Source organism: Lycium ferocissimum, chromosome 4 (genome assembly GCF_029784015.1).
Source record: "Lycium ferocissimum isolate CSIRO_LF1 chromosome 4, AGI_CSIRO_Lferr_CH_V1, whole genome shotgun sequence".
In the NCBI taxonomy this organism is placed as follows: Eukaryota; Viridiplantae; Streptophyta; class Magnoliopsida; order Solanales; family Solanaceae; genus Lycium; species Lycium ferocissimum.
Genome location: NC_081345.1, coordinates 36567652 through 36583375, shown reverse-complemented (window position 1 = coordinate 36583375; position 15724 = coordinate 36567652). Strand labels below are relative to the sequence as shown.

At 33.3% G+C, this 15724-nt stretch overlaps 3 protein-coding genes across 4 annotated transcripts; all 3 read left to right on the top strand.

The window, feature by feature from the left end:
* Nucleotides 1–465: 465 nt before the first annotated feature.
* LOC132052656 (uncharacterized) lies at nucleotides 466–3623 on the top strand. The gene is made up of 5 exons (XM_059444295.1): nucleotides 466–793; nucleotides 1535–1588; nucleotides 2400–2515; nucleotides 2604–2762; nucleotides 3462–3623. The coding sequence occupies exons 1-5, from the start codon at nucleotides 653–655 to the stop codon at nucleotides 3544–3546; spliced, it is 555 nt and encodes a 184-aa protein (XP_059300278.1). The 5' UTR covers nucleotides 466–652; the 3' UTR covers nucleotides 3547–3623.
* A 60-nt stretch (nucleotides 3624–3683) lies between these two features.
* Nucleotides 3684–4843, top strand: LOC132052658 (uncharacterized). The gene is made up of 3 exons (XM_059444296.1): nucleotides 3684–3828; nucleotides 3926–4033; nucleotides 4178–4843. Exons 2-3 carry the CDS (start codon nucleotides 4025–4027, stop codon nucleotides 4667–4669), a joined length of 501 nt encoding a protein of 166 aa, XP_059300279.1. The 5' UTR covers nucleotides 3684–3828; nucleotides 3926–4024; the 3' UTR covers nucleotides 4670–4843.
* Nucleotides 4844–8529: 3686 nt separating this feature from the next.
* LOC132052654 (small ribosomal subunit protein uS17) lies at nucleotides 8530–15232 on the top strand. Of its 2 annotated transcripts, none has more exons than XM_059444293.1 (6): nucleotides 8530–8660; nucleotides 8739–8779; nucleotides 9132–9232; nucleotides 14549–14693; nucleotides 14774–14863; nucleotides 14948–15232. In XM_059444293.1, the coding sequence occupies exons 1-6, from the start codon at nucleotides 8649–8651 to the stop codon at nucleotides 15036–15038; spliced, it is 480 nt and encodes a 159-aa protein (XP_059300276.1). In that variant the 5' UTR covers nucleotides 8530–8648; the 3' UTR covers nucleotides 15039–15232. The 2 variants fall into 2 exon arrangements, with proteins under 2 accessions (XP_059300276.1, XP_059300275.1); XM_059444292.1 differs by lacking the exons at nucleotides 14549–14693; nucleotides 14774–14863; nucleotides 14948–15232 and adding exons at nucleotides 10805–10949; nucleotides 11042–11131; nucleotides 11212–11522 and having other exon boundaries at nucleotides 8531–8660.
* Nucleotides 15233–15724: the final 492 nt, after the last annotated feature.

The following is a 15724-nucleotide window of genomic DNA, read 5'->3' as shown; positions in this document are numbered from 1 at the left end:
AGGAATTATCAAAGTTATGCGGGACCAAGATACTTCTTGTCTCCCATAAGGCATAAGTATGCACGGTCCGCATAACTTCGTAATTCCTTCACAAAGTTATGGCGTGGGGGCATACTTTAATGGGCAAACTTTTATACGGATCCGGCATAAACTTGTGAAGGAATTATCAAAGTTATCGGATTCTAAGATACTTATGCCAAGTACGCATAAGGCATAAGTATGCCGGGGTCCGGCATAACTTTGGTAATTCCTTCACAAGTGTATGCTTTACGTCGGGGGCATAGCGAAATTTAAACTTGCCTTGCGAATTTTTTTAAAATTTTGACTGCGTGTGGGTTCGAACCCGGAACCCATGGGTTTATTGAAGCGCAAAATTTAAAGATTTCAAATATAAAGAGCGAAAATTTAAAGACCACCCCCAAACGTAGGGCAATTCTGCGAATTGCCCTAATGAAATTGGTGTTGTTAAACGGGCTAACCGTTGATACAAAGCCCAATCCATGTTGGGTTCCAAAGGTCCATCATAAAGTCGAAGCCCTATCCACCAGTCTCTATGCCCGTATGTTTCACAAAGTCAAACTGCAACACAATTGGGGCATTTTGGGATTAGGGTTTAATTCTATTCGGATCTAAGAAACGAGAAATCGGACTGATGGATAAGCGGGAAAATAAGGAGAAATCAGACGAACAAGGATCAAATTCCGAACCCATTTTGATACGCAGTGACGATGAAGATGAGGATCTCAGCTTGAAAATTGTACAGAAGGCTACGTTACGGCCATGTTCCAATGTGGTAAGTGGAAATAGAAAGAAATAAAAGAAGAAAACTGACCAAATTGAAGGGGATCCTGTGAATTGTTGAATTTTTGAAAATCAATTAATCATTTATATTGCTATTAGTTGTTTATTTGGATTACTGGTGGAAGCATGTTTGTGTAGCATTTAGAAGTTGGTTATACAAATTTGTAGCATTTAGAAGTTACGGGTGTGTTCCAATGAGGAAGAGGCTGAGATTTTGACAAATTTGAATGTGGTAAATGGAAATAGTAGTGGAAGAAGAAGAAAATGACCAAATTACTGTGATCGAAGAGGATCCCGTGAGTTGTTGAATTTGTTAAATCTATTAAATATTGATACTAGTTGTTTATTTGGATTGAGATCACTGGTGGAAGCATGTTCATATAGCATTTAGAAGTTAAATCAATTTACTAACATGTGTTCCAGTGTTATTGATAAGGAAGAAGCTGAGATTTTGACAAATTTGAAAGTGGTAAGTGGAAATAGTGAGAAATAAAAGAAGAAGAAAATGACCAATTTATTGCGATCGAAGAGGATCCCATGAGTGGTTGAATTTTTTAAATCGATTAAACATTTATATTGCTATTAGTTGTTTATTGGGATTGAGGATCACTGGTGGAAGCATGTTTATGTAGCATTTAGGAGGTGGTTATAAAAACTGTAGCATTTAGAAGTTAAATTAATTTTACTAATATGTGGTTGATTAATAGGATTCCTTCTCAATTTTGTTGTTCAGGTGTTAGGTGGAATAGACAAGGGTTTCAAAAGCTTCTGCAGCGACATGTTTCCGGTAGTTTGAATTGTCTGCTGTAAATTGGCTATTAGATTTTTGCAAATTGTATATTACTGCGTATTTTTTTCCTTGTTGTATTGCCAGCAGTCTTCAGAAAATTAGTATTCCCTTTTTTGAGTGTTTTGACCAACTTAAAGTCATTTTGTGCTAAAAATAAACCTAAAAAATTAATTGGGCCCGTTTGGTGTTTGTCTTGCCATAAAGGTTTAAGAGGCTTATTTGGTTTGTGTGTTATCTGGGTGGTAATGAAGGAATTGTAAAACTAACAATTGAAAAGTCAGTTTAATAGGAAAAACATCGCATTTGAATGTGCAGAATCCCATTGTCTGAACCCCATCACAGGCAAGATGAGGAAAAGTTTCGAAAGGAAATACACATTATATTTCAATTGTCAATGGATGGGTTAGGCTAAATCTGGACAAGTTTAAATGAGTTGACTTGTAAACTGGTCGGGTCAAACTTGCCCAAAGTTTGATCGGATTAAGAAGAGTTGGGTCAATCAGGTTGAAATTACTCAAAACCGTTTCAAATCTTCTTGTTTGTTTATTATAAGTTGTTTAGTCACTTTTACATTTAATGGTCTAAATTTGACACCCCTACCCTTTTTGGAATAAATACTAATTACTGTCATTTCTGCTTTATATTTTGTCCCCTTTCTGTTTTCAGTCGCAAGGTTAAAACTGTAGTTTGTTTTATATTAATTTGGAAGTTATTGAAAATATTTCTAGTGTCTTAGAAACCATAATACATATTAAATGTTGAGCTTGTGATCTCTAGCATTGCTGATTACTTCTTTTTAATGCATTAGGAGGACAAAGTGAGGGAAGAAAAAAATATAGATACTACTAAAGCTTTGTATACTGGTGATTGTGAAGCCAAAAAGAATCCTGTTGAGGTCTCTGATGAGGCTTCTTGTGAGTTGAAGTAATATGATTTGCAGTGATGTTTTTCCATAATCCAAAATATGGATTGGTTTGGTCCTACATCTTTATTATTCGCTATATGATCTCAGCGGGGCCCCAGGTACTTTGATTCTCCAGATAAGAGTTGAGGAACATGCTATAATTGCGGTGAAGAGGGTCATGCTGCGGTTAACTGTACTTCAGCTAGACGTAAGAAGCCATGTTTTGTTTGTGGGAGTTTCGAACATAATGCTAAAAATTGCGCAAAGGTTAGTGGATAAAATTGCTTACTCTTCCATTGGAGTATGTGACCCCATACTGCTTGTTCTATGTTGCTTATTAGTCTTCTGAACTTTCGTTAAATTGGTCAAGGAGAATTTATCATACTTGTATATTCTTTTTTATTACTACATTGACGTGGATGAGCATTTTGGAAGTTTCCTTCCACCCATATATACCGCAAATCTTTTGTCACAGTAACATTTAATTATCTTTTAGTTCTCTGCAAAGCCATTTTTTCTCAGCAATTCAATAGACCCTTCTGTGATGCATGTTATTTATATGGACTTGCCCAGTTCACCCATGTTCAAGCATATGGTGCATGTTTTTGGTTGACATAATTTTGAATGGTTGATAACACAGTATAGCTGACCCCAAGTAGTACGGGATTGAGTAGCTGATTGACTGATGGTATAATCATAGATATACCACTGTGCGTCTTCACTTCATTCAGGGAAGCAAATTGTGCTTGCTTTTAGTTTGATAGGATTTTGGATAGTTGGTAAAATCATTAACTGCATTGTAGCATGATTCAAAGTCTTCTGTAGCTCAGGGGGAGCAAAAGTAAAATTATGTTTCCTTGATCATGAAATTTTTATATTTTTTTTTTGGACATTAAAACACCTACTATATGTTTTCCATGTTTTGGTGATGGACTGATAGTTGTGCACTCTGCTTTATTTGAGCAGGGAAAAGCTTGTTTCATCTGCAAAAAAGGAGGTCATCGTGCAAATGATTGCCCGAGAGAAGCCATGGAGGACCCCAGAGTTCTAAAATATGTCTAAAATGTAGGGATTCTGGCCACGATATGTTTTCATGCTGGAACAACTATTCTGCTGATGATCTAAAGGTGTGTTGCTGAGGAAATTTTCAACCTAGAGTTCTATGTTGTGTTGTCTGAATTTGTCGGTGTTCCATTTCTCCTGTTGCCTTTGATAGGAAATACAATGTTACATCTGTTAGAGTTATGGCCATCTTTGCTGTGCAAAATACCCTCATAGTGGTCCGAGAGAATTTTCCTGTTACAGATGTGGCCTACTAGGCCATACTGGTTTGGTAAGTGAATGTCCTTGTAGTTATATTTCTGTGTGTTGCTTCTCCTTAAGAACTATATTTTGTGCTTACATTTTATCTGACATGTTTTCCGATACAGGCATGCACGGCATCTCGTGGAGAGACTAGCTTTACTGGGTCACTTAATCCCTGTTATAGGTGTGGTGAAGAGGGTCATTTTGCACGCGAATGCACTAATATGAGCAGAGTAAGTTACTGTATTCATGTTTGACATGTGATTCGCTTCTCCTTATCATTTCTGTGTCGTCTTCCTTTATAGGTTAGCTGTCTTTTGCTACATTATATCTTATCTTCATGATGAAACCTTATTGGTTTTTTGTTTTGTACATAGGCCGAAAAGCGGAATCATGAATCATCAACCCCCAAGAAGAAAGTCCAGAAGAAAAGAAAAGAGCAAAAAGAGTTCAGGTCTGTACCTCGTGATTTTGGTAGGGCATGGAAGAAAGGGAAAAGTGAAGGCGGATATACGTCAGGCTATAAGGCGAAACGAAGGGGTGGTTGGATCCCGGATGATCCTGAAGACTATCCTCAACCCAATAGTTGGAGATCTCCTTCAACTCCTAGAAATAATAGAGCTAAGATTTCTAACTTCAGTACTGGTGGTCACGCTTCTGCTTCTCGTTCATCTAGAAAGTCCAACAGGCTCGATTTTGATAATTCCGCTTCTTATGGGTCAGGCAACTATCATCACCATAGGTTTTCAGCATCTGGTGATTTTCATAGTCTTTATGGATCGGGCAAATATCATCATCACCATAGGTTTTCAGCATCGCGATTTGGAAACAGTAGTCACGATAGGTGGAGGAGAAATAATGATTGGTAGCAGAAACTGTTTCTCATGTGTAGTATACTTGGTTGGAAGCTTCTTGGAGAGGTTTGAGAACCCGTTTTCGTTCATAATTCATATGAGATTGGTTGCAGGAGCTCATTTGTGAGATTCTTCGGGTTGTTTGTCCAAGGGAGCATGGAACTGACAATGATGCTAAAGCTCGATCTCATCTGCTTGTAACTTGTGTGCCTTTTATTATTTTCTTTTTCGCGGTACATCTTATTTAATTGTTACTCTTCTTTTTGTCTAAGAGGTGTGTAACTTTAAAAAGTAATAGCAATAAGCTAAATTGCCAACTGAAATGCAATATTTGATTTGTCTTTTGGGGGTACCTTTGTCTTCCAAAAAGTAGGAAGCCAACAATTTACCATTTATTATTACATTATTCTGTGAATTTTGCAAATGGCATAAAGAGTTGTATTGACAGTAGATTTTGAATACAACTAACGACACATTTTAAATAGCTAACATCACATTAAAAGTATTTAAAAATGCGATTTAAGCTAATGTTATGTTCCATATTATTGGTTATCTCAATTAACTCAGAACACATGTAAATTGCATTTCAAATATGTGTTTTACATTTTTGGGACTCACAAATATTACATGGTAGCAAAATTTTCCAGCCAAAATTGTTTAGAACCTTTTTTTTTGGGGGGTCATAAAAGGACTTACATTCTAAGTTATACGGACTCCGGTGCGGGTATCCGATACGGGTACGGATTCGAGTGTCGGATTCGGCAAAATCTAAATTTTAAGATTCGGGGGTGCGTATCCAGTTATGGATACGGGTGCGGGGATTTGGCTGTAAATATGAAAAAAAAATAAAAGGCATATGAAAAAATACGGTTCTAGAATAATCCGTTGTACAAATGGGTCAGTTTTATTATGTTCAACCAATAAATATGTCCGTGCTTATGTGCGATTAAAAATATAAATTAATTATCAAAAAATTGACATGCTAATAAATAATTTAAAAATTATCCCGATATTGTATAAGAAAGAAACATTTATAAATAGCATAATTAGGTGCCTTTCAATTTTGTGTCACAAGTAGCATATAATGGAAAATAAAAGAGATAAAAATAGCACATATGAAGAATAAAGGGGTCATTTTTGTACGTTAATACAATTAAGACTTTTAAGAGTCCTAATTTAGCTTGTACATGACTACATGTCTCCTCCCGCTGTAAGCAGTCGTCTCCTTCATATTCCCAAATTTCCTTTTCAAGGTTTTACAGAGCAAAGTTTTCAAGCCTCTAGGTCGTCTCTTTCACAGTCTTTCATTCTTTCCTCAAGATAGAAAGAGAAAGTCATTCAAGGCCGAAAACAAACCCTCCATCTATATTACTGCTTCTCTCTGCCATCCGAACTCAACACAACCTTGTATTCTTGGTTTATATGAAACATGAAGCAGAAAATAAAAGTACTATAATATTGAAGGTATGTCATTTTCCCTATCTTAAATCTGTTTTATTTTTAATTTTGAGAAATCAAAATCTCAAATTTCTCCCCAAAGTCGACGGACTCCGGTCAAAGTATCTGTATGTAATTGACCATATCTCGGACATTTGCCGTCCCTGCACCGGCACCCGACCGTATCCGGGACGGGAACGGCACCCAAAATGGCGAGTCTGTGTAACTTAGCTTACATTATAGAACAAAAGTTGCACACATACATAAAGCATATCCTATTATTACTACTATACTATGCTAGAAAAAAAATTGAAAAATTTGATTTGGGTGAAATTTTTCAATTTTTGAAAATATGTTTGGCCATAATTTTTCAAAACATATTTTACTTTTTGTTTTTAAAAACATGAAACATCATTACTTATAAAAGCTATCAAGAATACCTAACCATACAAAATATATATACTTGCTAATCTTAAATTATGCAGAACATTTTATCATAATAACAACTGCTAATAACACATTTACTAGCTACTACAATTCAAATTACAATACAAAGATCCATGCGTGCAAGAAAAAAAATGGTAATAACTAGCTATTATTTAATATAATCTTCTCACATTGTACGAATAATCTTTTCACGACGGCAGTAACTAGCTAGGATTTCTTCTTCTATTGTTTGGGCACAGCTTAACTCGTTCATTCCATATAAGAGACTGCTTTAATTGTAGAAACATGGTAGATATGATTTTAATGGAGAAACAGGGTAGATAGAATTAGCTTGGTCATGATAGATTTTTTTATTTTTATTTTAAATACAAAAGCTGGGGTAGTTTATAAAAAATTTGAAAAGGCCAAAATATAGATCTTGGCCAAAAACAAGTTTGAGCCAGAATTTGGGATTTGAAGATTTGGTTTCAAAATCTGTCAAAATTTTTACTTAGTGTAGCTGCTTCTGAGAGGTAATTATTTATAATAACTACCTTTGAATTTATTTATAATTAGTAGCCATAGTGATTTTATAAATTACCATTCGTAAAAGTAAGTACGAATTGTAATTTGAAAAATGGTAGCTACTAAAAATATAGAAATATCTTCTGCTACTCCCAAAAACACTTATTTCTCTCAAAAGCTTGGCCAAACACTTCACTTTTTTTTTAAAATAAATACTTATTAAAAAAATAATCATTTTTAGATAAAAATAAGCTTGGCCAAACAGGCTATATTACTGCTTAGCGTACTTAACACAGGTTAGGACCTTAACACAGCTATTGCAAGAAGTCATTTGGTATACCGTGATTTGATAATAAATTTATACCTTATACCAAACAAAGTATAAAGTGCATCCCAAACTTAAAGAATATCCCATCTTATCCTATTAATCCTGGGATTATTTTATCCCATCTTCTAGATGGGATAAATTAATGGAAAATTTCAGTTATAAACAATTTATGGGTCAAAATTACATATTCATAGCTCATATTTTAAATTACAAACCTACAGCCCAACATTTCATGGCACAACTTGAATGTTCACCTTTATACAACAATATACAACTTTATTTACAATGTATACAATATGTATAAGACTAGTATACAATATTATACAACAATACATAACTTTATACATCTATAATGTATAAACCTTGTATAAAAGTGTGTAATAATGTATAAAACATCTTAAAAAAAGCTGAAGAGGAAAAAAATGGCTATGGCGGGTAATTTAAAAGTTTGTAATAATGTATAAGACTAGTATACAGATGGAATATACATACAATACATAAAACTAAAGATGCTTTTCTTATACAAAACATACCAACAAAATTATAAAGTATATAGAATGTATTTGGACTTAATGAGATATGTATTTTTTAAGGAAAATAATCTAATTTTAAAGTGTATACTTAATTATGTATAAAACTAGTCCTTTTCTAAAAAAATGATAGACACAATGTACCTAAAATTCATCTTCTCTCATAATATAACTTTTCAAACTAATATTACAATTTTTTTTATTACATGTGTATTAATTGTATATAAAAAAAATGTGCGATCATTGTGTATTTGAAATATGTATAAATGTTGCTAGTATATGGAAATGTGTATGGAATCTCGTTATATATTAATTTTTTAGATAAAAGTGTGTATGGGCTAAAATGGTTTGTAAATCAAAAAACTTAATATTATATGCCATAATCTATACATACTTTGATTAGATTTTATAATTAGTACTTTATCATAATCAAAATATACATACAACTTTTAGACATATTTGTAAAATTCCCTAAATTAACCCAAATATGATGAAATAAATACACATAATTTTAATACATATTTCATATACAAAAAATAACAAATTTATACAAATTATAATTTTATCTACTATTTTCGTTGGTTTTTATTTTGAGCCCATATGTAAGTTGGCCCATTTTATAAGTTCAGTCCAGAGTATCTTATCCCAAACAGAGTGGCTATATTTGTCTAAGCCCACACGTCCCTCACTCTCTTTTGCAAATTAGGGTTTTCGCATCTCTTCTCATCTTCCTTCGTAACCCTCAAACATGGCGGAACAGGTTCACTCTCTCACATCTTGCCTGTCAAATTATTTGTTTCTTAGAGAAAATATGTAATGTATTTCTTTTATGTTACAGACAGAGAAGGCTTTTTTGAAGCAGCCAGGTGTTTTTCTAAGGTCAGTGTCCCCACTTATAAGTTATATATATATTTTAATTTCCTTGTCGTTGTTTTCGTAATTACGACTGTTACTTGAAGTAAATAGAACTTTTGCTTCTGCATTATTAGATCACTGCACAATATTAGTTGATATTCTCGCATATGTTAACTTTTAGTAGGTAAATTTTTTGTCTTGTTGGAAGTCAATATTAGTTGATATTCTCGCATATGTTAACTCAATCTAGCATAAAAATCTGTTCAAGTATTTGACGAAATATAGCATATGTTTTTTTTTTCTTTTTCTGTGCAAGTCCGTATGTTGGAGGAATTTGGAATAAGATTTGCGCTTTTTTGTTTATCTTGTTGGACAGCTCTAAGAAAACCGGAAAGGGAAAGAGACCAGGAAAAGGAGGGAATCGATACTTTAAGAGTATTGGTTTAGGATTCAAGACTCCTCGTGAGGCTACTGAAGGTCAATATTCATTTCCTCTAATTCTGTTGAAAAACATGTTCAATTACTTTATTTCATTTGTTTATTTATATTAGCTTCTTAGTTAGTAAGTATAGTGAATCAATCAATCAATTATGCAAAGTAACTTCGACTACTTTGGGAGTTAGGAATGGTTGATTGATTGATTTACATATGGTTCGAGCCTGAAGCAATGGGCGTGCCTGATGGAAAAGACCAATTCCTCACCTGGATTATGTAATAAGTTGAAGTTTTAGTTCTTGCAATGTGGTTGTATTCGGTAAATCTGTCTCTTGAGAATTTATTTTGTTTAACCGGGGTGGGTTGTAGAACTTTTTATTAGCTGGTTATTCAGGTTATTAATAAGTTGTTTATCTCTGTTTAAGATTGATTTATTCTGTCTTGCTTTGACCAGACAAATATTTTGGAAGTAATAATTGGAATTTTTTCACTGTAATTTGGAAGTCTACTCCATAACCGGATAATTATGTGTTTGATTGACAATCCATAACACCTTGTTTTCATGTGGTCTTCTCTTGATTTTTTTTTTTTTAAATCTTCGACAGAACTAGAGATGCATTAAACCTTCGAGAACTAGACATCTGGGATTTTATGGGCCAAGTTGAATCTTTTGACTGAACATTACCTGTCCCAATTGCCACAGGGAATAAAGACATTCACATCACCAGCATTTGATTACAGTTATCTAGGATATGATAGATACACACTAACCACTACTAACTAATCTAGCAGCTAACTAACAAGCATCCTTATCAAAAAAAAGTTACCTAGGATATGATAATGTGAATAAAACCCTTCACATTACTGACAGTTGGTTATAGGTATGGATCTCAGTAGCATATGGTTATAACATTTATGATGTGATGACCTTACTATATTGTAAAAGTATTGAATCAAAAAGGCATAATTTCAGAGGTGAACAGCAGTGGATTGAATTTTAGCTTATTTATTCTTTTGTTTCCTGCTTCAACCTGACTAGATTAAGATCAATAGCACACTGTAAGGTGCTTATGCAGGCATTTATTTACTAAATAGAAGTAATAGAAAATAAAAGGTACTTCCTAAATAGCTATCTTTGTGACGTTTATGTGGACATGATGCTTGTTAGTGTAATGTTCTCTAGAGTTTGGATAGTTTAGACTGACTTAGAAACAAAGATTTCCTCAGATTTCAAGTCAGCTTGTATATCCTTTGCACCACTCATCATTTGATTCTTTCATAGCTTATCAGAATTTTTAATGTTGTGATTTTGTTATTGCTTTTCATTCATTGTGCTTCTTTCATTTCTCAAGATAGATATTTCCAAAACATCATGATTAATCTATGTACATTTAATGATTCATTTTGGCCAATCAAAAAACTATGTACCTTTTAACTCAATTCCTACTTTAATCTATTATTGCTTATCATCCATTGGATTCTTTCATTTATTTGTTTGGCTGAATATGGTAGAAATTTCCCAAAACAACAGTCCTGTGGTGTAAAAATGGCTATGATTGCTCAATTTCATCTTGTTCTGCAGTCTACCTAATAGTTTGGTGTGTTTAAATTTAGGTACATACATTGACAAGAAATGCCCATTCACTGGCAATGTTTCCATCCGAGGTCGTATCCTTGCTGGTACATGCCACAGTGCTAAGATGAACAGAACCATCATTGTTCGACGGAATTACCTACATTATGTCAAGAAGTACCAGAGGCAAGAGCTTGTCACTTTAAATGTGGGCTGCTTCGCTTTTTTTTTTTTTTTTTTTTTTTTTTTTTTTTGTTTTAACACGCACATTATTTCAGATATGAGAAGAGGCACTCTAATATTCCTGCTCACATATCACCATGCTTCCGTGTGAAAGAAGGTGATCATGTTATTATTGGACAGTGCAGGTTAGGACCATCCTATTCTGATTTTGCTGCAGTAATTTTCATTTTTGCTGTATAATGTAATAACATTTTCTTCTTCGCAGGCCTTTGTCCAAAACCGTGAGGTTCAATGTCTTAAAGGTGGTTCCAGCTGGTTCTGCTGGTGGGGGGAAAAAGGCTTTTACCGGAATATGAGCTTGGTGCTCCCATTTTAAATGTTACTTCTAGGAATGATGTCAAGACTTTTCTGCTCTTACTGAATTGTTGTCTTCATTGGTTTTCCCTTTTGCTTCAAATTTTGAAACTTAATACTAGCAAGTTCTTTTTATTAAGCCTATGTACTACTAGCTTATAAGGTGTTTAATGATTGAACCTTATTTAAAAAAAAAAAAAAGGATGTTTGGTGATTGAGTTAGCACCGCTTTTACTGTCAGTTGAGTTACTAATTTCTGGGGCAGTTTAGCTCTTTGCTTTGAGCCTAGCCTTCTGAAAATAGAGATTTTTATTGATATATTGTCACAATGGAAAATATTTACCAACTTTTTTTTGTTTTTGTTATCCTCTGTTGGTCAATCTTCAGAAATCAGAAATGTAGAAAAGAGTACATTCGAAACCGTTACTATACTACTCCCTTATCTGATGAATTTAAGTGAACCGTAGCTAAATGGAGCTATTCAGTCACAGGTGCAAATGTTAACTGTGAGTTTCTTTACAACCTTTATGTGACGCGATTAGAAGTAGTTAAATTATTTAACTTTCAATATGAAACTGGACATACTTCAAATTTGAAGCGAAATGTATTAATTTAAAAAGTAAATAAAAGTATATAAATTGTAATAATTAAAATATTAAAAAGACGTGTGAGAAAAATTACGGTTAAATAAGGCATCCTTACCCTCCATCGAGTAACCATGTGTCATAAAGATATTAGACCTCTCTATAATATATTCACCGTCTATATTTCACTATGTTATAATCTTTTACCTATAATAACATATTCTGCAATATAATTGTATACTCTTAAAAGCATCCCTCTATAAAAACATTACACATTTTAATTGATTTCTATTATTTTTCACTTTTCGTTGCTAGTCATTTATTCATAAAATAATAGAAAGAATATTAATGTTATTTTGTTGTTATAAAGCCACAAAGATAGAATTTCTTAGATACTACAATTGGTCTGATTTTGACCTAATATATTTACTTTTTAATACACCGATTTTGACAAAGAATACTACATCAAGCATACTTAGGTCAGTAATTTTTTCGTTGAACGATTTGTGAAGGACTTACATGAAAATTTGCATATATTTGTAAAGCTTTTCATCTCGTAAGGGTCAAAATTCAAAGCAATTATGTGAGACAATTATTGGTTTATAGATTAAATATTATTCATGTCATAAAATCTAAAATTAAGCTATTACGTTTTGATATTTTAAATTAAAATTTTATTACGTTTTATACATTAAATTTAAATATTTTTTCTTTTATAACATTAAAAAAATTGGATAACATTTAAAAAAATTGGATAACAGTTGACATCGGTTATAACGTTACATACGAGTTTCTATATAGGAAATTGATTGTCATATATGTATAATAATCAATCGCTATAAAAGGCGAAAAATATAAAAAGGCTATTTTAGAAAGGGATGACTGTAATTATATTGATGACTAGTCATATATTTCATATCGTTGAAGCTCGAAAATGTGAGCAAAATCACCTGTCAATTGTAGCATCCAAAATGCATATATAATCAATTCTGAGACCGCAAACATGCTTGACTTGTTATGCACACAAATTTATAAACCTACACACTTTGGAGCAACTACAAAAATGCGGTGTTTAAAATTTTATATGGCTGAAATTCAGACACAATATTTGGAGTTCGTGTCATTTTTGCTTGAATTTCATTTGCACATATAATAGTCACGCTATGTCATCCACAAAACCTTACTTAAGAAGTTGTTCCAAGTGATTAATGTGCAAAATAAATTTAAATACGGTACACATATTAAATAGCGGGATTCAAATAGGCTACTCGTGAAAGTGTTACACTTTTAGTTGGTTGAATTTTGAGCCCATCTGTAAAAATTAGCCCATTTTCTATGTCCAGTCCACAGTCTATATCCCAACCTGCACAGAGTACATAAGTTTGTCTAAGCCCTCGCTCTCTGCTGCATATTAGGGTTTTTGCTGCCGCGCATCTCTCCTCAACTACCCTCAATCATGGCGGAGCAGGTTCCTCTCTCTCTTACACACACACACATCTTGCATGTCATATTATGAGTTTGTATATAGAGAAAATCTAATGAATTTGTTTTGTGTTACAGACAGAGAAGGCATTTTTGAAGCAGCCTGGTGTTTTTCTAAGGTCAGTATCCTCACCAATGCTCTATGCTTTGTTCGTTCAATTCCATAAATTAGATTAATTTGAGGCTAAGATTTGAGTTTTTGTTTAGAAAAGAAGACTGGTGATGGAAATGTTGAAAGGGAGGGAATCGATACAAGAGCATTGGCTTAGGCTTCAAGACTAAACTTGGCATGCGAAGGTCAATATTCATTTCATTTCATCTAATTATCATGCTCAATTTCTATGTATTTCACTTGTATGGTTGGCTTAAGAAGACTGTAAGGGATTTATATTAGATATTAGGTTTTTTAATTAATTGGCTTAGGCTTGAAGATAGATATTCTATAAGATTGATGTAGTAAAGGTCAATATTCATTTCATTTCATCTAATTATTGATATTCTATGTATGAATATCACTTGTATTAAGAGAACGCGATTTATATTAGATAGTGTTTTTTAATTGCCAATTATTTTGGGATTAAGGAATGGTTGATTAATGTAGTGAATGCCAATTATTTTATCCTGGTTGATTGATTATAGTGAATATAGTTTTATTTGGTATCATTTTCTACTTTGATGTATTGGATTCATATAGTGAATGCCAAGTTAGATGGGATTAAGATTGATCGATATACATATGATTCAAGCCAAAAGCAACTTGTACTTGGGCTTCAAAAACCTCTCCTGGATTATGCTTCGTTCATTTCTCATTTGCCAAGATAGTAAATATTTACAAAGCAACAATGATTAATTTATGTACATGTGATCATCATTTTGCCAATAAGAAAGAATTGTACATGTTCTGCTTGTGAATCTTAACGTGGTTTGTTATTGCTTATAATCCGTTGGGATTCTTTCACTCAAGTTATGTTTGGCTTAGATGGTAAATTTTCCACATCGACTTTTTAGATTTACTTGCTTTTTAAAACCCTATTAACAATAAGTTGCAAGAACTTAATGTTGGCTTTCAAATATAGAAAAGTATATTGCAAGCAATTTTTTCCTGCATTTTAAAATGGCTATGATTGCTTAATTCTCTTTGTTCTATGGTCTAACCTAATGGTTTGGTTTGTTTGAATTTAGGTACTTACATTGACAAGAAATGCCCATTCACTGGCAATGTTTCTATCCGAGGTCGTATCCTTGCTGGTACATGCCACAGTGCTAAGATGAACAGAACCATCATTGTTCGACGGAATTACCTACATTATGTCAAGAAGTACCAGAGGCAAGAGCTTGTCACTTTTAAATATATTGGCTGCTTAACTTCTTCTTTTGTTAGTTGTAACATGTAAATTAATATGTCAGATATGAGAAGAGGCACTCCAATATTCCAGCTCACATATCACCATGCTTCCGTGTGAAAGAGGGTGATCATGTTATTATTGGACAGTGCAGGTTTGGACCGTTCTATTTTTATTTTGCTATAGTAATTTTCTTTATTTTCTGTTATTGTATGTGGTAACATTTTCTGTTTTACAGGCCTTTGTCCAAAACCGTGAGGTTCAATGTCTTGAAGGTGGTTCCAGCTGGGTCTGCTGGTGGTGGGAAAAAAGCTTTTACCGGAATGTGAGCTTGGTGCTTCCATTTTAGTTGTTACTTCTAGGGATGATGTTGAGACTTTTATGCTTTCACTGCTTCATTAATTTTCCTTCGAGCTTCAAATTTTGAAACTTAATGCTAGCAAGTTTTGTTAAAGCCTATGTACTGGGTTGTAAGATGTTTGTGATTGAACGCCTTATAAGAAAAGGATGTTTGGTGATTGAATTATAGAGTAGCGCTTCTCTACTGTATTGGCACTTGAGTTACTAATTTGCGGCGCCCTTTAGCTATTTGTTTTGAGCTTAGTCTGCTAGAAATGTAGGTTGATGCCTATTGGTTCATTGCCACAATTGGAAACTTTCTTATCGTGATTCTTAATGTTTTAAAAATGAGTGCAAAAGTTACTACGCTTGTGTTGCTTGTTTGAAGTTTATTGGAAAATAATAACTTAGTAAGACTTATTTCTATTAAAATTTTAACTTGATTCGCCTGTTGAATGGGAAATCACCTGCGTTTGGCTATCTTGGATGTGGGATAATTTAGTCCTAGGATTATAATTGGTACGTATAATACCGGATAACTTTGTCCGCGAACCAAATGACTCCTTAATGTTTTTCTCCACTAACTGAGGTTGGTGTTTTCTAGATTCTTGTTTTTAGTTTTCTTTCGGTCAGAGACTTGTGATTCTTATGAACATACTAGTTTTTATAAAAATTT